Here is a 22,512-nt window from a genome sequence, read left to right as displayed (position 1 = left end):
ATTCCTGTCACATGATTTTTGACGGTCAGCGCTATATTTACATGTGCACGGATGTGTGCGGAAATGCGCGCCATCGAAGTCGCGCAACATTCTGGCATAGCCAAAAGAATACCCAGATCCGAAAATGCGTGTGCCTCTGCAAAGATGGTACGTATTTTTTCAAACTAGAAGACCGACCTTTCAGAAATCGTAGAAATACGAAGCAAAGCCAGGTTTCTTTCTGGTGAATGGTGATACAAATTTAATTCCACATTTACTGTCTACAAGGATCCATATGCCACTATCCTGACACAGCGTCGGTAAACATTAAACAAGGAAAAAACCTTTGGAAGGATTCACCTTTATAACTCCATACATTTCAGCCTAATCATCTTTTAGAGGTGTACATGTAAGTACATTCATGGATTGTAAAGAAACATTGTGCCCAAAAAATTAAATAAAGATATCTGGGTATCAAGAGTACCAAGCTTTTATAATAAACAGGAAAAAATGTACCGGACAATTGCCTTCAATCTCACCTTTCACCAAACACTTACCAACCATAGATCTGAGTGGTTATACTCCATTATGAAAGCGTGTGATGAATACGGCCGTTTCACAACAGTGCGCCACCAAGAGTTTGCAACGTGTTGGCCAATCACAATGTGTGAAATTTGTCGACCCAATGCGGGTTCGGAAAGGGGCGACAAATTTTGTGCGTTATGATTGGCCAACGTGTCGCAAACTCTCAGTGGCGTACTATTGTGAATCGCCTGTATTGGTTTGAATTTTTAAATTTCACAATATACATTTTTCAAAACCTTTTTTCATTGTCTGAGAGGTTGTTAAGTAATTGTTAGTATTTGAGTAACTCATCCCATGATTTGAAACCGACTCCAAGGGCAGTTCCAGGAGACCTTTTTTTGGAGGGGGGGAGGCAAAACAGGATTTTTTTGTTAGGGGGCCAAAGCATGGATTTTTTAAAATGTAGTTTTACGGCCTTTCTGATGGTTTAGGCTCTATTTGAGAAATGAAATAGACCCCCAAATGTGACCGGCTCTGCAAAAGGTATATTATGCCACATTTTATTTTTGAATTTGAGATATATATTATAATATAGTATATACTCAAATGATCACATCCCAAACCTTCATTTGATATTTAATTCATCCCAGTGGCATTTTGCGTTTTCAAGTTTTTTGCCATTTGCATATATTCATATAATTTTATTCTATCACACGTGCATTTTTAGATGCTTTTAAACATAACGAACAGAAACATTAACCTTAAATTAGACACTCTCTGGGTTTTCCAGAGGCTTTCTGGTTGGTTGGCCTCAAAATATTTCCAAGTATTTTCACCCTCAGCACATGCAATGGGCCATTACACGTTTTTGCACTATACGACTACACCTTTTTGCAGTGCGGGTGACAAATTGTATATTGTTATTTAGAAAATAACCCACATGTACACTTATGCAAGAACTCAGTTTTTGTGGTTTGACAAATTCCCAAATTTGCTGGATATTCATGCACTGTGTGAGGGTTTATAAGCGTTTTCATGATTGTATGATTACATCAATGACAGCTCACAGGCTGGACGCTTCAACTTCTACGCGGGCTAATTAGGCCAAGTCTACTTCTAATTCATGTTCCAATTACTCAGTCTTTGAGTTGTCAGTTAGGTTGGATGTTAAAAAGGAATTAATTTTACATGATTAGGCCAACAATTTCAGTCCACTTTAAAAATACACAAGGTACATGTACCTCTACGCTATCCCTGAAGACCATCTCCAAACACTGCTACAGACAAAACGACCCAAAATTTGGCAATAAAGGAAAATACTAGTATTTCGTTTTGCAGAAGAACTTGTACGGGTTTTCCAATTCACAATCTCTCTCAACTCTTAAAGTGGGGACAAAAGAAACAAGTGATAATTACCAGCTGACCTGAGAGAAATATTCTACCCTTGGTATTGTTTTCATTAAATATGTTAAATTTTAAACGAAATGTGTATGAAGACCTTCATACACATTTTGTCCCTCATAATCTAAGCTTTGCCACCAATCGGCAATCCACGTCCAGTATTTGATGCTATTTGAATTCATGTACATCCACATTGTTTTCACATTTTCAAGACAACTGACATCGTCCAACATCATAAACATGTACAGTACATGAAGGTCTTCGCTAAGGAAACGATTATAGTTAATGAAGCTCAAACTAATGGTCACAATAATCACACAACAGAATTCCCGCACAAAATCTATACTACGCAAGAGTTTTACAGGTTTTAGAGTAATTAACCAAGGGTGCAGATTTTCATTGTCTGCAAGTGCGTGTCTGGGGTCTACGATAAAAATCAGTAAAAGCTGATCACTACGAAAGTCGTGCATGCATGACAGGAGTAACGAGGCAAAATGAAGCAGGTGGTAACAGGAAGTTGACCTTGAAGTTTCTCAAAGTTCCCTTCAGAAAAAACCTCGAGTTACCAAATTCTGCCTTCCTCCCTGTCCAATCTACAAGTATGCCCAAGTATAAAAAACAGGTCATAAGCTTAACTGATCACACATATCAGCATGCTTCTGTTTCCCTGTCAAGAAGTGTGGGATATATCCCCAATGGTTCCCTGGAATCTGTGCCTTTGCATATGACATGATCAACCATGGCCACGACTTCACCAAAATTCACACCCACGTCTTAACTTCTCGTTGCAGTTTTCAGCTGAATCAACAAAAAGCACAGCACTTTACATTTTTAATGTGGGAGGAAATTTAAGTTAAAATGTTCATTGACACTTGTTTCTGAAGACTTCTCCAAGCGATAGCATGATTGTTTATAAGGTGGTGATTTGAAAGTGCTTTTAACCACTTCGGGCCGGGGCATTTTTCAACGTTGAGGATGCTGGGCCGGCATGACTATCATTTTTTCTGTTTTCAAAATCCTTCAACAATTCATCATTCCATTTAACAGTCGTTTATAGCCGCACGGAGTAATCTTCAGGCACTACTCTAAGTTGACAGGTGACCTTCATTGACGCCCGAATATTTCAGCCAGGCCTGCAGCCTTGTAAACAGAGCCCAGACTGTGCGGTGTTATACAACTGTCTTTTGTTCACGAACCTGGCTCAGTGCACTGCTGACCTCTTTTCAATAGGGGCCAGATTAGCATTCAGCGGTGCTGTGTGGCTCATCGCTGCGGTGGTGGAGAGCTTTTGTCCCCGGTGGTAATCCGCTTGCTCTAAATACCCCAAACCCTGGTATACGGTTTCAAAATAATGCTGGATTATCACCACTTTTGAGAGTGAAAAATGCCGGTCATGCCCAGCAGCCTGGTCTTTTGTTCGGAGTACGGTCTTTTGTTACAGGGCCCTGTTTCCTTTGTCCGAGTTTGGAGACCCCGGCCACACATATAAACCATACGGCTCCGATTTCGGAGTCCCCGGCTGGTAGTGGTTAATGTTAAACTAAGCTGCACAGTCTACGATTATTTTTTCTATTTTAAAAAATTGGAATAATTTTTAACTTGATTGGCATTCATGTTCTCTGGACAAATTGTTTATTCATGATCAGTAATGAATATTCATGATGCTGTTGAAAATACCTGAAGCTCCACTGGGGGGGATGCCAGCGCTGGTCGGAATTGTACCATGAATGATGCTCTCGGCTGGCACGATGTTGGCATGCGGGGGCGCCATTGTCGTCGTCACGGGCAGCCCCGTCTGGTGCTGCCCCGGGGGAGGTGCTACGGTGGACTGGATCACGTGACCACTGTTGTACAATTCGTTCTGGACGACATTCCGGGCTTCTGCTAGTGCCTCTGTGATGACGGACCCGATCAGGGATTTCTCTCGGCTGTAGATGACTGCCCGGCGGTCCTTGAATTCGATTTCCTCGTAGGGCTGGACACTCCTCAGGTCCATGTGCCCGCTGCTGGTAGCAGGGACAGTGACAGACTGGGTGACGGAGGGGGTGAGGGCCGGGGAGGGGGAGCCCTGGATCTGGCTGGGAAGGGGCGACAGCGCCCCTTGTAGGTGGCGCTGGATGTGCATGTGGTGCACGTGCAGCCCCTCGGGTGTGGGTAGCATGGGATGGGGCTGGGGTGTTGTGGAGAGGGGCGTGGGGGCCATGGAGACATGGGGTGACCCCTGGAGGGTGGCGGCAGCTGGCAGGGGCAAGACAGGTTGGCGGTCCTGCGAAGGGGAGTGGACACGCGGTGACTTGGTGCGATTCAGGACGACACCATGCTGGCGCTTCCGATGCTTGTACAGATTGCTGCTGGTGCTGGTGGTATAATCGCACATCTCACATTTCTTCTGTTTCTCTCCTGGAAAGAAGGAAAAAAGAATATCTCATTATACCCCTGAGAACAGGTGTAAATGGCCAAAATATCAACATGTACAGTCATTAATGCAATCGTACTAAATCGCACATGGCTGCACAGGATGTGTAGAGATAATGTCAAAGAGTTGGCATAGATCTATGGAAATGTATAACGTTGAGCAAGTTCAGAAGATGATTAACCGCACTTCAACAAATTCCATTTGAATTTAGGACAGGTTGACCTAGTGAGTGAAAATCTTATTTGCCAACAAGGGTATGAATTGGGGTGCTCAAGTTCACAGTCAAAGTTGCTCTTCTTGATTTTCTGAGGACCAAAAAAAATCACTTGCTTAATGGTGTTAGCCGCTTCAAGAATCTGTCTTTCTTCAATCTATTATGAAATGCAGATAGAGTCAGTCAACCCTTCCAGACTAAGAGCAAACAGCAGGCCAGCCACCCACCTGTGTGCATCTTCTCGTGATCCTGGAGACTGGCTTTGGAGCGGGACTCAAAGCTACAGTACTCGCAGCGAAACGGCTTGTGCTCCGGGTGCTTCTTCATGTGGGCGCGCAGGTTGTAGGCGAAGGGGAAGGCGGCCGGACAGAAGGTGCACCGGAACGGCGTGGGCCGGGGCAGGTGCTTGCGGGCGGCGTGCAGCTGGCACTCCTTCTCGCTGAAGAACTTCTTGCCGCAGGTGTCGCAGAGGATGCGACGGATCTTGAGGTGCTTGCGCTTCATGTGCAGGTTGAGGGTGTCGTGACGCTTGCAACGGTAGCTGCAGAGCTCGCAGCCGTGGGGCCGCACCACCAGGTGCACCTTGCGGTGCATGCGCAGGTTGATGGCCCGCTTGAAGCTCTTGCCGCACTGGTCGCACAGGTAGTTGCGCTCCTCCTGGTGGATGGGGGCGTGGGCGTTCAGCCGACTCTGGTCGCCAAAGACGGCGTCGCAGATGGTGCACTTGTAGGGCTTGTCTCCGGTGTGGGTCTTCAGGTGTCGCCGGTAGTGGTGCATCGTGCCCTGGATGAACTTCTGGCAGAATTCGCACTGCTGCTCCCGCACCGTTTTGGGAGGGCGCTCCTTCTTGTGGGCCGCGCTCCTGTGGTTCTTGAGCTGACCCTTGAACTTGCAGGCAAAGTCGCACTCACTGCACCGGTAGCGGTCATCGAGTGCCCGCTTCTCCTTCTTCTCCTTCCGCTCCTTGGCTTCGGGGCTTTTGGCCGCCTTGGGGTGGGCCGAACGGCAGTGGAGCCGCAACGTCCGCTGAAATTTACAGACGTAGTCACACTGCGGGCACTGGTAGCGATTCTCGGGGATGCGGGACTGGTACTTGTAGACTGGGGCTGGGATGCCATGGACTCGACTCTTGTGGTCATGGAGGTCCTTCTTGAAGCGGCAGAAGAAGGTCGTGCAGAGGGTGCACTGGTAACGATCAGGAGCCACGTTGGACTGGATTTCATCCGCGACGCCCCCCGGTTCATGGGCATCTTCCGGGACTCGGGACTCCGGTTCCCTGCCTCTTTCCTGCCCTCCGTGCTCTGCCTTCTTCTCTTGGATTACCTTGGTGTAGTCTTCCGGATGTGAACCCCGCATGTGGGCACGCAGATTCTGCTTGAACTTGCAGACAAAGTGGCAGTGCTGGCACTTGTAGCGGTCAGAGGGGATGGCCGGCCGCAGTTTGGCCCTGGCCCTTGGGCCGGGTGCGGCTGCAACAGCAACCCGCCGGTTGACCCGCCTGGCGTGTCGCTTGAGCCGGGATGCACTGCGCTTCACGGGTCGGTAGGGGACGTACTCCTCGTCCTCCTCCTCTGGTTCCTCCTGGGGCTTCTTGCTGGCAGGTCGGCGGCGAGAGTGAATGCGGTCAGCAATGGAATCAAGGCCCGTGCTTTTGGCTGGACCGGGTGTTCCATCTTGGGGCGGTTGGGGTTGAGCAGTGCTGATCTCCTTCAGGGACTGCTCGATCCTCGAAACAATCACTGTGGCTTCTCTGCTGGCATTCTGATCACTGCGATCGGTCTTTTCTTCTCTCTCCTCCACATTCTTGCTGCTTCCATCCTTCTCTCTAGACACTTGCGAGCTTACATTATCTCTAAGTCCTGGTGAAGGGTGTGTGTCGTCACCTGTGCGGCTCTGTTGGGTAGAATGCAGAGCTGGGGTCACACTGGGTGTGTCTGATACAAAGGGTGTGGCATTAGGCGTGTCCTTGTTTGACAGAGTTGAAGCATCTTCTGAATGATTCTTGGCTCCAGCATCTTGGGATAAACTTTGATTGGCTTGATCTGTGCAGTGAGGAGAGAATGATTTTTAGGCACCAAAAGCAAATTAAAATTTGTTGCTGTGCAAATTCGTATGAGAAAAATTGCACTCAAACACAACTCTCTAGTGGGCTATTAATACCTATTTTGTTGGCTATTTTTATTAATGCATTAACAACCTCAAGCCTGTGCACCCATCTGTGGGCATCTCATTTGAAATGGGTTCAACGCCTTTGAAGCCTCAGTGGCAGACAGCTATGGTCTGGATGTACATGTAGGTGCAGCACTATAAAATATATCTCCTCGGACTTTAACCCTAGTTTACACAGAAACGTACCACTAGGTGTATCCGATCCCGCTGCTGCCACCGTTTTACCGGGTTCTTTCCCCTGGTACCTGTGTTCAACCATGTGCAGCTTGATCTGCAGCATGTCCTTGGTGCTGAAGCTGCACCTGTCACAGGAGAAGCTGAAATCCATCTCATCCAGCAGAGTGGGATCCATGTTGGCTGACTGAGTGCAGTGGATCAGCTAGTGAGAGCTGTGTTGATTGATCTCCGATGTCCACTGTCAAAAAGACAATTTCAATTCTGGTCTCTGATCTTTTTATCTTCTTCCTTTTCACCACTTTCACAGGTCTCTGCAATGTCTAATGTATTGTATCTACAGGTAAAGCCTGTATCTTACAATAAAAGTGTCCAAATGCACCTTTGGAAAGAAGTAAGTACATGTATATACATGTACATGCATTTCTATAGGAATCTGCAGGCAACCCTGGAAAATACTCGTCGAAACCCATCCACACAGGTAAGGACTGCAATTCCAAATGGAGAACTGGACCTGATCGATAAAAATCTAGGCCACAGAGGTAGGACAGAGTGGGTAGAGTGCACCGTACCAAGGCACTTGACTTTTGAGTCACTTCAGAATTTGACTGGAAAAGACTTTGTTAATTGACAATCAGTGGTTCACAAACACCATGTGCACACAAACGACTTGGGCACTATTGTCTGTGAGCATCATGTCTTAATAAGATTTGGTAACAGCTCAGGCAGATTGACAGATCAAATCTGGAAAACACATTTCCCACCCAAAAAAGTTTACAACTGGATTTTGGGAGGACCCATAATTATTTGTGTAAAATTAATCCTGTGTATACAAAATAATTAAAGACTGTCTGTACAGTGGAACAATTAGTTAAAGTGTGCAGCTGTGATTTTTTTTTGCAAACATGTATGCAAGTGTGAATATCAATTTCGTTGGCATCCACCATTCTTACTGTGCTTCATCATGTTCTATATTTTAATATATTGTTGCCGTTTTGGCAGTGGGCATACCTGTATCTCTGTATTTTTAAAATTTGTTTCCTATGCTTTTCCCTATACCTTAGAACAGATGTAAAGTTTTATGTTCCATTCCGCCCTTTACTTAGAATCTAACTTTTAACACTCAAGTTTCATTTCATTTTTTAAAACTATTTGTCTGATTTATTAGGCCATGGCCTACATGAAGGCCTATGTTTCAGTTAAAATTTTACTTTCAATTTTGAGAATTCCCTCCGAGACCTTTTAATGTGACAAATAATTTTGACAATTTGTGATGAATATAGGGCCGTACGAATGGTGCTGGAACGTCCTTTGGGGAAAAGTTCCATTAATATGCCCTGCAGTTAGAAAAAAGCAAAAACATGTCCAGAAAAGTTCAATTTAGGAGGGAAATTACCAAGTTGTTTACTAAGAAAAACACTTAAAATTTTTCAGACCAGTCTCATAGGTTTGTGCACAGGGTGTCAAGTGGCGTCCGTATATGGACACTGACAGAAACCGGAACTCTTCCCCATCCTTTTTCATCACCGGGCCAACGCAGGCCTCGGCAGCGGGCCGGGCACAGTGCAACAACTTGAACAAGCACGGCACTCAAACGACCGTCATGACCGTGGCACGACCGCGACTGTTTTGCAGTCGTAAACGTGTGCGATATGCCTACCACCAGTACCACGAACAGTGCCACATCCAATTCCCCCCTAAAAACACCCCAGATTTTCATCATTACGACGCAGATAAGTCAGTGTGACTGTCAAAGCAACTACACTGACAAACGATTAAAACTGTAAACAATATCTCTTTGTTTCCCATCAAAAATTCAGAACTAGAAACATCGGTTTTTCTGACATGGCCTTTATTTGCATGTCCACGGAAAAAAGATCAACGGAGAACAGCGAAGAGAAAAATACGGGTCTACTTCGAATTAAATAGTCAAATTTACAACCCTATTTCTGCAGTTTTTCTCGATTTATTTAACTTTGAATGAATAAACGATTATTGAGTGTCACAAATACATGAAATATGTGATGAGAGAGACGTGAGATATGGCAAATAATGGCCGGAATACCTACCACTCTTTTCAGCCAGGGAAACAAAATTTCATTCTTCGGAGTCCGCCATGACAGTGGCCCATTTTCCCTGCATGGACACTGAGGGCGCTTGAGACATTTTGCAAACAACACTTAACTTTATAAATGTTATGTTGGCGTTTATAACAATGACCAAAAGTTTAGAAGTCTTTGCGTGGATTTTTTTTCGGGAATTGAGCTTAGGGTTCCAAGAAATTCTCGGCAACGGCTGATCAAGCGATCAGCAGAAATGTTCTGCGATAACTGAAGAAGTTATTTTGAGTATAACTTTTGTGGCTTTTGCTGCGTTTAGGGGTGGGTTTGAACATGGAGCTATAAAAAAAGGATTTTTGAAGAGCAAAGAATTCCGAGATCGAGAGTTTGGCTGAAAATTGTCAAATTTAATTAATTCCTCTGTTTCCCAGCCAACAACTTTGTAATCACTTGTTTTGTCTGTCTTTGTGTGTTTTGTGCGAGTGTTTGTAATTTAATAAGTAATGCTTATGCTACAAACGGGGCCCAAATACAAGCATTGTTTTCATTGGGTACCCCTCTAAAGCATCCTTTCTAAAGTGTGTGGTCGTATCATTCAATCATATTTATGTATTTATTAAAAGTTTTATTATCGTGTGTGATTATTATGCCGTAGAAAATGAAATAAATCTTGAATTTTGAATTAGTCAGATCGTGCCCGAAGCTGGAATACAGTTGAAGATTAACAGCCACCGATTAAAAAAAAAAGACCAGTGCGGAGCGCCGTACTAAAACTTCAGGTGTTTTTCAAAACGCTACTTCCACCTTGATAAAAATTATCATCGAGCAACAATAGTAATAAATTTTTACATGGAAAGGTCGTTGGATTGGATTTGAAGTAGGTAATCGTCCTGGTTATGTCCGACCACCAAAAATGAATCTGTACCCCCGTATGACCCATTCTATTTACTCGAACATGAAAAAACCATGTACCAAAGACGGACTGCAGAAAACACATAGGGCTTGTCACTGAGCCATTTATTTGATAAAGATGAAATCCAGTAAAATTGGTGATTTGAAAAATTAGTTTATTTTTGCATGATTATGAAAGCCTCATTACAAATTGACAACCAGGGTAGAAGTTTATACATACTGGGACCAACTTTAAAAAAAAAAGTTGAAGAGTTAATGACGACTTCTGGTAAAAAATACTTTAGTCTTATTTTGAAGGTTTGCATGGTGGACGTAGAAACGTGATTAAAAAAGTTCGCAGTGGCGCTGTGTCAGCGTTCTCAACATTGTGGGTAGTATTCTCTATCCATCTTCAGGAGATACAGCAAACTTGAACTGACCGAAATTTTGAGCACTCTGGCTGTTTGATAAAAACAAAGATTTTATGACAAAAGTACATGAAAAGTACTTGGCTGATACTTTTCAAATACCTTTCTCCTTGAAACAGAAATTTCTACCAAACTGGGAGTGTCCGAGGTCTTCAATTTATTTTTATTGGTGTTGATTATTAATCTTTATTTGTTTGTGCATTTACTACGAAATGTCCATTATTCTCTAGAACACCTGCCCAATTCAATATTTGACAGGACAACTTAATTGCTCAAACAATACTCGATTACCAAACTGGGCTAGACACATCTTGCCTTGCCATGCTTTGTTCTAGAATAGTTCTTTGTTCAGCCCAGGGTTAGATTTATGTACACAACTGACGCTGAGCAATTTTCCAGGAGGGGGGGCGTTTTGTGTGAGACCATCAGGTATCAGCCATCAATAGGCCAAGCCCCTCCCTGTTATAGGACCTGCAAAAGAGTGGGGGCCCGCCCGCCCCCATCTAAGAAGTTGGAGGGGCCAGTGGCCCCTAGTCTACCCTCCTTGTGCTGGCAGTGCATGTGCATCTCTCCAGCCAAACCAATAAATAATTCCTCATCACCATGCACTTTCCACACAATGACTACTGCTTAACAAATTGATGCCCTCAGCCAAAGTCCACGAATTAGCAGTCACAGGTGGTATACAACACATATCATTTCAGTTGGTAACCGGTCTCTGCTAAGCCATTATTTATTGTGCTTAGCAGCAAATGACGCAACATAAGACCACACAAGCTAATTTCAGTTCTGGTTTGGGCCCACCCTGAAATATAATGCAAACTCCAGGGGATGCATTTTCTCCTTTGAAATAAGTGCCCTGACGTAGGGAACAATTTGATGGCTCAACGGTCCTCCTGAGAGTCTTATAAAGTCTCTCTGGCCTCATTCCGAGCACGGCAGATGTCTTAATGAAACAAGCTATGTTCCAGGCTATTTTATTCATGAAACTTTTTTTGGGGGGGCCCAAACTACTTAAATTTCCCCCAATCTTTTTGCCAGATTTCATTTTTCAAGCAGTATTTTTTGGTACGCACCTGTAATAAGGCCATTTTTTCAGGACGGACCTTTTAGCGCTGACACAATGAGTTGCATATTCCCAAAATAGCTTCTGGTATCTGGAATTAACGCCCCCCCACACCATGGGTGTCACCAGGAAGTTTTGGAGGGGGATTGGGAAAGCACTCATCATTAGCAAACTGGCAAACCATTACCAGTGGTAGAAGGGATCAGTTCCAAGGATTTTCAAATAAACTGGTAATTTTCACGGCCTTTCTTCTTTCTCCTGTCTCCTTTAACCCCCCCGCAAGCACCCTCATGCCCCCCCCAGCGACACCCATTCCCCCCATATTGCTGGTGGCTCCACCCCTCTCGACGTCCAGTGTGATGAGTTATTTCTCCCGCTTGAATATCTTGCGAGCGTAGGCCACGAACATCTCCTTGGGCAGGCTGCCGCTGTGCTTGTCGATCAGCGCCATCAGCTCCTCGAAGCTGCTTTCCTCGTAATTGCGGTAGAGCGTCTCCAAGTCCAGGTCCTTGTACAGCTTCTTCACCATGGCAACCTTGGCCGTGTTGTCGATTCCGTAATTTTCCTGAAAGGAAAAAAAGGAAATTGGCCATCACTGAGATTCAATCCTTCAATTCAACCTGGAAACGGGAAATTCCTGTCACACTTTTCCCTTCCCAGAGAATTCATTTTCATTTCGCCATAATGTGAAAACCATTTTGTTCAGTGGGAAAACATGTTCAGACCTTTTTAGCAGAAGTGGAAAAGCGTTTTCACACCATGTAAAATGCAAACGTGACTGTGGATACAAATTCCTTCCACAAACTTTCCCGTTGCCATTCACAGTATTAAATTTCAATTAAATTTCTATTAAAGAATTCTATCTATTGAGATTAGAAGCTTTGATTATCCAATTGGAGTGCCCTTAGTGTGTAGTGAATTTTCTTATTGGCTGAATAGCCAAATGTAGCACATTTGGCTATTGGCTCATGAACATCAACCACTTATAGCATAATGAATGGTTGTGTCTCCATGCAAGGGTTTCACGCCGTGTTCACAAAAATTTTGCACAGTTTTCCGATTCTTTGCCCTTTTCACATTCGATTTGCAATGAATAGCAAGGGGGAAAAGGAGTCCGCAAAATGCAAAATGTGTCATGTGAACGCAGATTCCTTTCACAGTGTATCTCATTCCCATTCACAGCATGAACTTTCAATCACGCTGTTCTGCATGACGTTACATACGCTTTGTTCAGGGGTGCAGTTTCCTATGGTGCCAGGCCCGGGCGTCCACTGAGCATCACAGCAAAATGAACACGTCAACAAACTGTGGTGTTATCGGTACAGATGTCTATTTGGGGGTGGGGGGTGGAGGGCTGAGATCAGATTGGGGGATGAAGAGAATTCTACCAAGCATCCAGGAGTAAGGTTGTCAACGACGACAATGAATTACTAACGTCTCAGGTTTTTCAACAGCTGACAAGCCATGAGTCACTAAAATGGCTACCATCATTTGAACCCTTCCCTTTTTTTTATTTACCTATGCCAAAAGCAAAGAAGTTCACCCTAACTAATTAAACCTCCAATTGTCCCTGTATTTTTGGGCAAAAAAATCCTGATCACATGAACAAATTCTACAAGCTCACAAATGCCTTAATACTGGGCAAATCAGGATAAAAGATGGCCTTTTCTTTGGCGGAATGAAAAAAAAAAGAAAAGAAATTCTTCTTTGTGGTTTTGCCAAGGGGGATTGGGGAAAACCTCTCACCTCCAGGAGCTCTCGCTGCTCAGCAGTGGCCACCTTGAGAGCCTGGACCACCAACCAGCTGCATTTGTTCTCTTCGATATCCGTTCCTATCTTCCCTATAACCTCTGGGTTGCCATAGCAATCAAGGAAGTCGTCCTGGCATGGACAAAAAATATGACAAATTTCCATCATTCCATTTTTGTTGAAATTGTTGGTAGGTACACGTATGTTAAAAAGACTGTCTTTATTTCTATGCTCAAAACACAACCATGGGCAAGCCATCCAGCCAACCTGCAAAACAACGATTTCAACTTATGCAGAAATCAGTTGTTCAGCTAACTGAGAACTAAAAATGAAAGTGGCCACAATTGTTTCATTCGGATGTCGATCTGGATCAGTGACCCCAACCCTGGTTTGCTCCGTCCATTACGTGGGTTCTGGTGTCAGTGAATCATCGTTGGATCACTGATCGCGATCCACATCTGCGGGAATCACAAAGGCCTATTGGTTGACAGAAAGAAATTTTATCCATTGCTGTTTTTTACAAGTGGCATCTTTGAGACAAAAAAGTTATACACATATGATCACGCTTGTGGAACTGTGTAACGACACGTACTGGCCACTGAGTGGCAGTGGTGCAGGAAAACCAAGCTGGACGCAAGATTACCTGGATTTGGAAGAAGTGGCCCATCTGTAGCAGGATAGTCTTGGCGTTCTTGTGAGACTGTGCATCCGTTATGCCCACCTGTACCGAGCAGACGGGGAACACAAGACAAAGAAAGATGTCTCTATACTTTCCTAGACATTTTTAACGCAAGTCCACTTGCTAGTGGTAGGGTGGTGTCTCACGATCAGAGGGTGGAGGAGGCTAATCCACCTGCTGCCCATATTCGGTGTCCTTGGGCAAGCCACTTTATCCCAACTCGCCTCTTTCTACCCAGGGGGTGCAGATAGGTACCGGCATTAGCTTGGGAGTAACATGTGACAGACTAGAATCCCATCCAGGACAAATAGAGATATAAAGTGGCCTGATGACCGAGCCACATTGACTCTTGATGGACCTTGCTTTAATTTGAACAAGTCATAATTATGCACTACCACTTGTACTCAAGGTTGTTTTGGTACTCATATTTATACTCAGCTACAACTTTAGTGCTGCAGTACTACCACTTGTACTCAAGGTTGTTTTGGTACTCATATTTATACTCAGCTACAACTTTAGTGCTGCAGTACTACCACTTGTACTCAAGGTTGTTTTGGTACTCATATTTATACTCAGCTACAACTTTAGTGCTGCAGTACTACCACTTGTACTCAAGGTTGTTTTGGTACTCATATTTATACTCAGCTACAACTTTAGTGCTGCAGTACTACCACTTGTACTCAAGGTTGTTTTGGTACTCATATTTATACTCAGCTACAACTTTAGTGCTGCAGTACTACCACTTGTACTCAAGGTTGTTTTGGTACTCATATTTATACTCAGCTACAACTTTAGTGCTGCAGTACTACCACTTGTACTCAAGGTTGTTTTGGTACTCATATTTATACTCAGCTACAACTTTAGTGCTGCAGTACTACCACTTGTACTCAAGGTTGTTTTGGTACTCATATTAATACTCAGCTACAACTTTAGTGCTGCAGTACTACCACTTGTACTCAAGGACTTTTTTCCATACTTGTACTTGAGGCAAAACGCTTCAATTGACTGATGCAAGAAACTCCCAAACCGTGCCTACAAATTTTTTCCAAGTAATCGCTTAATTTCACCCCACTACAAACTTACCATGTACATAGCCAAGGCTACAGGCAAGTAGAACGAGTAGAAAGCTGTCTTCCATTTAACAATTGCATCATACCTATAAATAGAAACAACAGATTTATCACTCGACACTTTAGCATAATGGCTGTATGTGCCACTTGCCTAAGATGAGGGAGAGGACCGACTTCTGAGAGAAAGGCACTTTGTCTTTTCCCAACTCCAGCTGTTGGAGTCCAAAACGTGGCGATCGAGCCTATATTCATTCAAACCTTCAAATCATATCTTAAACCCTGACCAACATAAGATCTTCCAAAATGCTTTCCAACTTAAAGGACACGCACAAGAACTTAAAAATCAGGAGGAAATCAGCTGATCTCAGGAAAAGCAAGCCACATGCTAATCTCACTGTACACAAATCTCTCGTCCCATCTTCCTCGGTTGGCAGCCCCTCCCCCTTCTTACTCACTCCACCCCTGCCCCAAATGTATCCCATCGTGTGGGAAAAACCGTCTGGCTGTCCCGTGTATGATGATATCCCCTGATGGCCCCTTTATCTCTCCCACCCTGAGAACAATGTCAGGATTGTTCGTATCGCCTACCTTTGCTGGGTGAACCTGTTCAGGTCTTTGTTTCCCTCCGGGGATGTGATGAGATCCAGGGACTGCCCGACCACGGTCTGGTAGGTTGTCTGGAAGACGGAAACAAAATAAATAACACAGAAAATAACTTGTGCAGTTCCCACATTACCAACTACAATGCATGCAAGGTACTATGGTGGGTGTGAACCTGGAACCTCTGGTTTGCTGGAATTTGAGAATCAGTGACTACTGCACACATGAAAACCTGACCAGAATGGGAGGTGAACCTGTAACCTCTGAATTGTTGGAATTTGAGAATCAATGACTACTGCTCACATAAAAACTCTGACCAGAATGGGATGTGAACCTATAACCTCTGGATTGCTGGAACTTAAGAATCAAAACAACTACACTCAGAAAGTGACTAGAATTGGTCGAGAACTGAACCTGCACATTGCAAGAATTCATATAAATCAACAACAATCACGCATGGAAAAGTGGATAGAATGGTACGTGAACCTGTAACCTCTGAAATGCTGGAAAGTGTGGCCAACACCATCCAGGGGACAAAACACAAGCAAAATTGACAGTGAAAGCACTTGAGCCTGTTTGCATTGTTTCTCTCGCTACATGTATATATGTTGACAGCTACTGCGCAGATCGAAGGAACAGCTTAGGACAGAATTCTGCATAGTGGAGGAAATATTTGCTGAATACTAAACCCAGGTCGCCAACCAAACTGACAAGCAACGCATAGCGCCTGCAGTCAGTTCTCATTAGATTTTTTACTTATTAACACAGGAATATACTAAGCTATTTTTTGGGACTTAGGAAGTGTCCACAGAACTGAGTCCTGGGGATCAAATTCAAATTATAATGCGATCTGTGAAGTGAGGGGATGATCTAGTACAAATCAGGGGAGTCAGGTTGGTGTAGTGGCTCTTTCCTCGCCTTCCACCTCTGCGTTCCAGGTTCAAATCCCGCCTAGGTTAGCATGTGGCTGGGGTTTTCAGTCCGTGACTGATGCCGTGGGTTTTCCCTGGAATAGGTATCCAGGGTTTTCCTCCAACCTCTAAAACTAAACATTTCTTCATTGTCTTCTTAATTGTCACTTCATCCTGTAATCTGCATTAAATTCACCGTTGGACGAGCAGATAGAAATACATTGTAAATAAAACTTTTACATTAACTACTCATCACCTCGTGGAAAAGTTCCAACACGCTAACGTAGTATGGTTCATTTCCTATATGCTTCTTCAGCAGCTTGTAGATACCGGCTTCAACGAAGAAGGAATCGTTGATTGCATCCAATCCCACATCAGCCTACAAAAAATATTTAACACAAAAAAGGGGAAAGTGGAGTTTTTCTAACACCGGAGCTGCAAAATGTGAGTGATCACATAAAGCAAAGAAAATGTAACGCTTCCGTAGTTGCATATCTTACTGTACTGGTCAAAGATAAATAGGTTGGATTGCGACCTTACTTTGCGGAACCAGCAGGGCCGACCTCTTCTTGTTTTGGATTGGTCCATGATGTCATCAGCGATGAGGAAGTAAGCTTGGAGCTGGTAAAGCAGAGAGTGAGAAATGAAAGGAAACAAGGACATTATTGCAATAAATCTGTGAAAAACATTGCGACAGCAGTCACCCATTGAGTTTTGGATGTTCAGTTTTTCGGGGCTCAAAGTGTATTTAAATCACATGCTCTTTGTAAACTAATGGCGGCTTGGGAGTACAGCAGAACTATATGGCAGATTGTGGCTGACTAGGCAGTGCCCATTTCTCAAAGTAACTCGTAGTGCCTCCAGTTAATATTTTCCTAATCAGTGCTGTGGACAAGACCATTAATCACAAGATCAGACACAAGACCAGACACAAGATCAGATACAAGACCATCACAAGACTAGTCACAAGGCCATCGCAAGATCAGACACAAGACCATCACAAGATCAGACGCAAGACCAGTCACAAGATCAGACACAAGACCATCACAAAATCAGATGCAAGACCAGTCACATGATCAGACACAAGTCCATCGTAAGATCAGACACGAGACCATCACAAGATCCGACGCAGGACCAGTCACAAGACCAGACACAAGATCACAAACAAGACCAGTCACAGATGACAGGGTGGAAATTGATAAAGGAATGCTTTGTTGTAGTTCATTAAATAAACTTGAGACTTGAATTAAGACGTACCCACTCCACGCACCATCCCAACACCATAGCCTTGTGTAGATTGGCATCAGTGGCCTGCGATGCACTGGCGAGGTATCTGAAGGATGCCACAGTCGTCAACCCACGGTTGCGCTTGCCATGGGGGATGTTATAATCCATCATCTGTGGGAAAGATATCAATAACTTGATCAGGGAGCTTCTTCATTTGAACCCACACAAAATTATTCTCTGACCAGTATTTCTCAATAGGCAAGTTCAAGCGATGACGACAGTTAACTGGAGTTTGACCAAAGTCACCTGAATGAAGGATGGTGGGATTACATGCATCTGATCAAAAACTTGGAAGCAAGGCCTGCCTTGGGGGCACAGTCCCATTGCTGAAACGAAGCCAGTGCCATAAAAGTGACTGTATGACATGATAGACACCATAAACACAATGACAATATGTGACAACAGGTATGGTAAAATACTTTGACAAGTGTCATCTAAGTGGTGCTGTAGAGTGTGTATGTGAGTTTGTTTCTGCATTCAATTGGGGACCCTGAACAATAGAGGACAATAAGGTCCCCGATTGGCAGAGGGTCCCGGATTGACAACTGTGTACAAAACATACAAACAAAAGAGGAACAATAGGGGTTCCCCAGTTGCAGGCAAATACACACTTGAGTGCACTGGTGAGAAGCCATTAACCAGAGGTTGAGCTTTTGAGTAATTTGCATTCGATCTTGGCTAATGGTGTCTGCATGTTGCAGAGCCTTAACTACAGCTGCGTCAGACAGCTATGGCTGTGGCTATGACTTGTCCACAAGCAACATGCAGGCCAATGGATGGCGGCTGCAGCCGGGTGCAATAAACCTGTGCATCTATCCTAGCCAGAGTCGGGCGAAGTGTTGGACATAGGCTGTCGCTGCATATGCCTTTTTTTTCTCGGAAACTCCCCACATTCCTCTGCGAGGTGACTACTGATGTTACAACAAAGGTCTGATCAGAGCCCGTGGCATAACTGGGGTGCAATTTCTAGGAGACAGGGAGCAAATTATGGGTGTGCACACATATCTTTTTCTTACAGAGGGGACACTGAAAACCAACTGACAGATACTTACAGCACCGTGCGCTGTTACCTTTTGGAATACAGAGAACCCTCGTTTTCTAAAAAGTACATGCATTACAAAGTCAATTTGGATTGCTTGTGTTTACAGTGCCATATCTCTGGATTGCCAAAAGCAAATTTACGATCAGATAGAAACTGCCGTCAAGCCAGAAAAGTCCTCAGTATTCGCTTGCATCACTTAGCTGGGACACGCTGTGCCACCGAGTTTCCAACTTGCCTTCTCAAATCGGAGTGCTGCATCTTGGATTTCGGGATTGGCGGCGTCGTCTTCGGTGATGTCTCGGAGGAGCCCCTTGAAGACGTCGTGAAACCTGTTGGCATCGTCTTTGCTGTAATCTGCCATGGTGAAGCTACACGGAATGCCAGCAAGGGGAAAAATATAGTCAATTAGACAAAAAATGTCACACGAATTCACAACTCTTTCCAAAATTTCTTCAGTTCGTCAACTTGCATCAATCTCGCTCATTGGGTATCTATCTGCCAACTTGTGCAGTAGTTGCTAATAACAAGCACAGTCACTAAGGTTGATCCACAAGCTCGAAAAAAAATCTCTGGGGATTTAAACATAGAGAGGTTGTGCACAGCAGCTATCTTTCCAGTAATTACTTTTGTTATGGAAGAGTGGCAAAAAAGATCTACATGTAAATGTACTCAAGTGTATCCCAGTGGAACAAAAGGCGGCCAGTTAAAGATCTCCAACTGGCCGCCATCCACAACCTCTGTTGTAAGTCGCTGATACATGTACTTTCCAGCTCTATGCGCTTGTAATTTCAAGAATTTGGAAGCGAGCTACCAGTCTGCAAACCGGTTTAATTCGTATCTTTGGTACCAGCACCACATGCAGTCTTTCATAGTTAAATATAGACAAAATTTTGTTACCCGGCAAAGGAAATGAGAACTTATACTGGTATGCCAGCGGAAAGGTGTTTAACATCTCTGTAGACTAATGCCGTGCTGTTGCCCAGATATGACTGTCGTTGTCTTCTACGTGTACCTTTATTTTCTGTGCTCTAACCCACTGAACTACAAAGAAACACATGGGCTTTGTATGGTGCACATGCCAGAACGGTACAGATTAAAATAGCCTAGCCACCCAAATTTTGCAAGGAATTTTACAACCACACACGTACATTAATTTTGGATTTTTGCCCTGCCCGACGTGTATTATAACACTGTATACTCAGTGTTTGCCCCCGAAGGCTTGTCTACAAGTGCCGGTATATAGTGCCGGTAAGGGCCCTGAGCCGGACCAGGAGAGAGCCTGATTTTCCTCGAAATGGAGGCTCCTTTGGTAGGACCTCCACTAAGCTGGTTCATGAGTGACTATGAGATATATGCGTTGCATGCGGGTCCCTACCAACAAAATGAACACTCCCGACCAGCACGGTTGTTTTCAACCAATGACCAGCCCGGCTTCCTAATTCTATAGTTATGGCATTGTGCCATAATCCCCATGACCATTGGCAATCTACATGTATAGAGTTTCATATTTCATTTTGTCACGGAAATGTTGCTTTACACGTAGCTCTTTGATTCAAAGTTGTTTTTTTTCTTGATTTTTCAACCTACTGTGTATTCCTATTTTTTAAAACTTTCTATAAATTCTTTTCTTTTCTTTTTGGTAGATTCATACCCCTGGAGGATTGTTTTATTCAAAGATAAAGAGAAATGACATCTGAACGTTTCGTTAACCCTAACAGCCCTGAATACTACAAAGTACTTCTTAGCAGTAAAATGTAGTATTCAGCGCTGTCGCTTGTAAGAGGACATTACCTTATTGTTCTCTGTAGCCATAAAATACAATAGATAAGACAATGTACCCTACAGTGCTGTGGCACTATGAATGCATGGCTTTCTCTGTACGAGCAACAATGGAAGTAACCTAGCTAGAAGTAGTAATTTGTAGGGCTAGGTCCTTCAGGCTCAGACTACTGCTTAGTATTTTGTAGTACTGAGTATTGCAAGCCAAATTTTATGCAGAACTGTTAGGGTTTTGTCCTAATCCCGTTCCCCACACTGCTGACCTTTAATACAATTCAGCAGCAGTCAGTGATCAGTAAGATACGGTAATGACAACCTATGTGAATAGAGGTTTCATGCAGATCTGGAGGGTAACAGCTTTGTTTAACTAGGACAGGATCAATAGCCTCCAAGGCACCAGCAATTCAGGACCAAGTCAAATATCATCAAAGTTGAACAAGTAAAATCACAATACAAATGCTGTACCTGAGGGCAAAATGGTACCGGCATACAAATAAATGAAGGCATAGTAAGAAATATTTGGAAATGGAAAATTCGAAAAGAAAGCAATATTAATTTTTTCACAACCAATCACATTCGTACTTTAAAAAATAAAATTAGGCTACATGTTAATACAACTTGCTAAATGCATATACCATTACCGGTACCAAGGAGGAAGGATATTTCTTTTGCCATGATTTTACCGTCCCACACTCTCATTACCACTAATTAAGTTTCATTACGTCAGCATAAAAACATAAATGACAAGGAATTCAACAGTTTTCTATATTGTGGAAGAACACATAAAATACTTCCTCCATGGTAAAAATCGCGGACTTCTGGAGCTAGCTGCGGCTCGTCCTCCTAGCTCCTAATCCGTAGGCCTAACTGCATTGTACATACATGTACACATGTATACACATGTACATGTAGGTCCCTACATGTACATGTAAATGCATATCTTAGCCTACCTGTCTACAATGAATTGAATGAACACGAATATGACAAAGATGTAGAGCACACTTACAATTACAGGTTACAGATCTTCCAGGTAGACCCCTAAATGCAATTTGATTTGTTTAAAAAAAATAAGATATAGTCTTGATGCCGATGATAAAAAGCAGTAACGATCGATCGTCCTCCCGCTAGCAACTCGATCTTCTTGACCGAAGGTTCTGCCCGGAATAACTAAACCAGCTTGATGCTTTATCTACACTTACCAAGGCCCTTGAACTAGGCCTAGGCCCCTACATGTAGCGGACCGATGAAGTGAGTCAAGTGAATGCAGTAAGCAAAAAAAAAAAGGAATTTATTCAAGTAGGTCTATTTACCAGCACCTTGTATGAACCACCCCCGTGCTATTCATATTAATTCCATGCCGGTGGAGTAGGGCCAGGGGAAGGTGATTGACAGTCGACACGACTCTTGAAGCGGTCCTGATTGGACACCGTTGATCAAACCATCGGATGATCTTCGACGATCCACGCACGCCTACATGTACGAAACCTTCCTTCCTTGTCAACAAACCCAAGCCTAACTCCAAAATTAGTTGAAGTTTTCGACCCAGCATCAAAATAGCTCGGAGTGTTGGCCCACAAGATCCAGATTGTATTGTTCTTTCATCTGTGCTCGACGACTGTATCAGATTGGGAGCTATTTTGAGACATTCCAAAGAGTAGGGCAGGTATTTTTAGATCAACATGATCAAGAGGCAGCAGGGTCAACCGGCGCCATCTTTTATGTGTAAAATAATGAATATTCAGTAAAAGGGTGGGCGTGCCCAAAAGGGGCAGTAACACCTTAAAAGTTCGACACGTTACTTTTCTTGAAGATCGTAACCAGCACATTCGTACAATCTGTATTTCAAATTTGACCCAGGAAATGTACTTCTCGGGGGAAAAATTAGGCAAATAACCGTGACAGTATAACTTGGAGCATGCGTAGTTAGACGAGATACGTATTATTGCACGCAGATTTTGCCATTAGAAATTTAGTGCATAAATAGCCCAGTTCAAAGATTTCATGTCTTTTAATGTGATGTCCTTTTGAAACGAATCTATCATGTGGATTTGCCTGGACGTACGTGTTCGCGA

The 22,512-nt window shown here is 43.7% G+C and overlaps 2 protein-coding genes across 6 annotated transcripts; both read right to left on the bottom strand.

The window, feature by feature from the left end:
• Positions 1–213: 213 nt before the first annotated feature.
• On the bottom strand, positions 214–9,314 carry LOC110982431 (uncharacterized). Of its 2 annotated transcripts, none has more exons than XM_022240815.2 (4): positions 8,948–9,314; positions 6,891–7,119; positions 4,763–6,577; positions 214–4,305 (listed from the first exon to the last, which is right to left on the bottom strand). In XM_022240815.2, exons 2-4 carry the CDS (start codon positions 7,054–7,056, stop codon positions 3,548–3,550), a joined length of 2,739 nt encoding a protein of 912 aa, XP_022096507.2. In that variant the 5' UTR covers positions 7,057–7,119; positions 8,948–9,314; the 3' UTR covers positions 214–3,547. The 2 variants fall into 2 exon arrangements, with proteins under 2 accessions (XP_022096507.2, XP_086987608.1); XM_087131482.1 differs by lacking the exon at positions 8,948–9,314 and adding an exon at positions 8,315–8,940.
• A 607-nt stretch (positions 9,315–9,921) lies between these two features.
• Positions 9,922–22,167, bottom strand: fdps (farnesyl diphosphate synthase). 4 transcript variants are annotated; one of them, XM_022240735.2, is made up of 10 exons: positions 21,757–22,167; positions 18,897–19,029; positions 17,590–17,730; positions 16,873–16,953; positions 16,589–16,711; positions 15,410–15,498; positions 14,835–14,907; positions 13,716–13,793; positions 13,070–13,204; positions 9,922–11,888 (listed from the first exon to the last, which is right to left on the bottom strand). In XM_022240735.2, exons 1-10 carry the CDS (start codon positions 21,987–21,989, stop codon positions 11,688–11,690), a joined length of 1,287 nt encoding a protein of 428 aa, XP_022096427.2. In that variant the 5' UTR covers positions 21,990–22,167; the 3' UTR covers positions 9,922–11,687. The 4 variants fall into 4 exon arrangements, with proteins under 4 accessions (XP_022096427.2, XP_022096425.2, XP_022096429.2 ...); XM_022240733.2 differs by having other exon boundaries at positions 21,751–22,166; XM_022240737.2 differs by having other exon boundaries at positions 21,640–21,775.
• Positions 22,168–22,512: the final 345 nt, after the last annotated feature.

This window comes from Acanthaster planci, linkage group LG21 (genome assembly GCF_054643075.1).
Source record: "Acanthaster planci isolate LZ-2023a linkage group LG21, COTS_SCS, whole genome shotgun sequence".
Classification (NCBI taxonomy): domain Eukaryota; kingdom Metazoa; phylum Echinodermata; class Asteroidea; order Valvatida; family Acanthasteridae; genus Acanthaster; species Acanthaster planci.
This window is presented reverse-complemented; position numbering and strand designations above follow the sequence as displayed.

What these genes read in the sequence shown, in the direction of transcription:
- LOC110982431 (XM_022240815.2), bottom strand. Translation starts at nt 7,056, where the DNA reads ATGGATCCCACTCTGCTGGATGAGATGGATTTCAGCTTCTCCTGTGAC. An exon ending in GGGATCGGATACACCTAGTG is followed by an intron (nt 6,578 to 6,890) that starts GTACGTTTCTGT and finishes CTCACTGCACAG; the next exon opens with ATCAAGCCAATCAAAGTTTA. An exon ending in TCACGAGAAGATGCACACAG is followed by an intron (nt 4,306 to 4,762) that starts GTGGGTGGCTGG and finishes CCTTCTTTCCAG; the next exon opens with GAGAGAAACAGAAGAAATGT.
- fdps (XM_022240733.2), bottom strand. Translation starts at nt 21,989, where the DNA reads ATGCTGGGTCGAAAACTTCAACTAATTTTGGAGTTAGGCTTGGGTTTG. An exon ending in GTGGTTCATACAAGGTGCTG is followed by an intron (nt 19,030 to 21,750) that starts GTAAATAGACCT and finishes CATTCCGTGTAG; the next exon opens with CTTCACCATGGCAGATTACA. An exon ending in GGCCCTGCTGGTTCCGCAAA is followed by an intron (nt 16,712 to 16,872) that starts GTAAGGTCGCAA and finishes TATTTTTTGTAG; the next exon opens with GCTGATGTGGGATTGGATGC.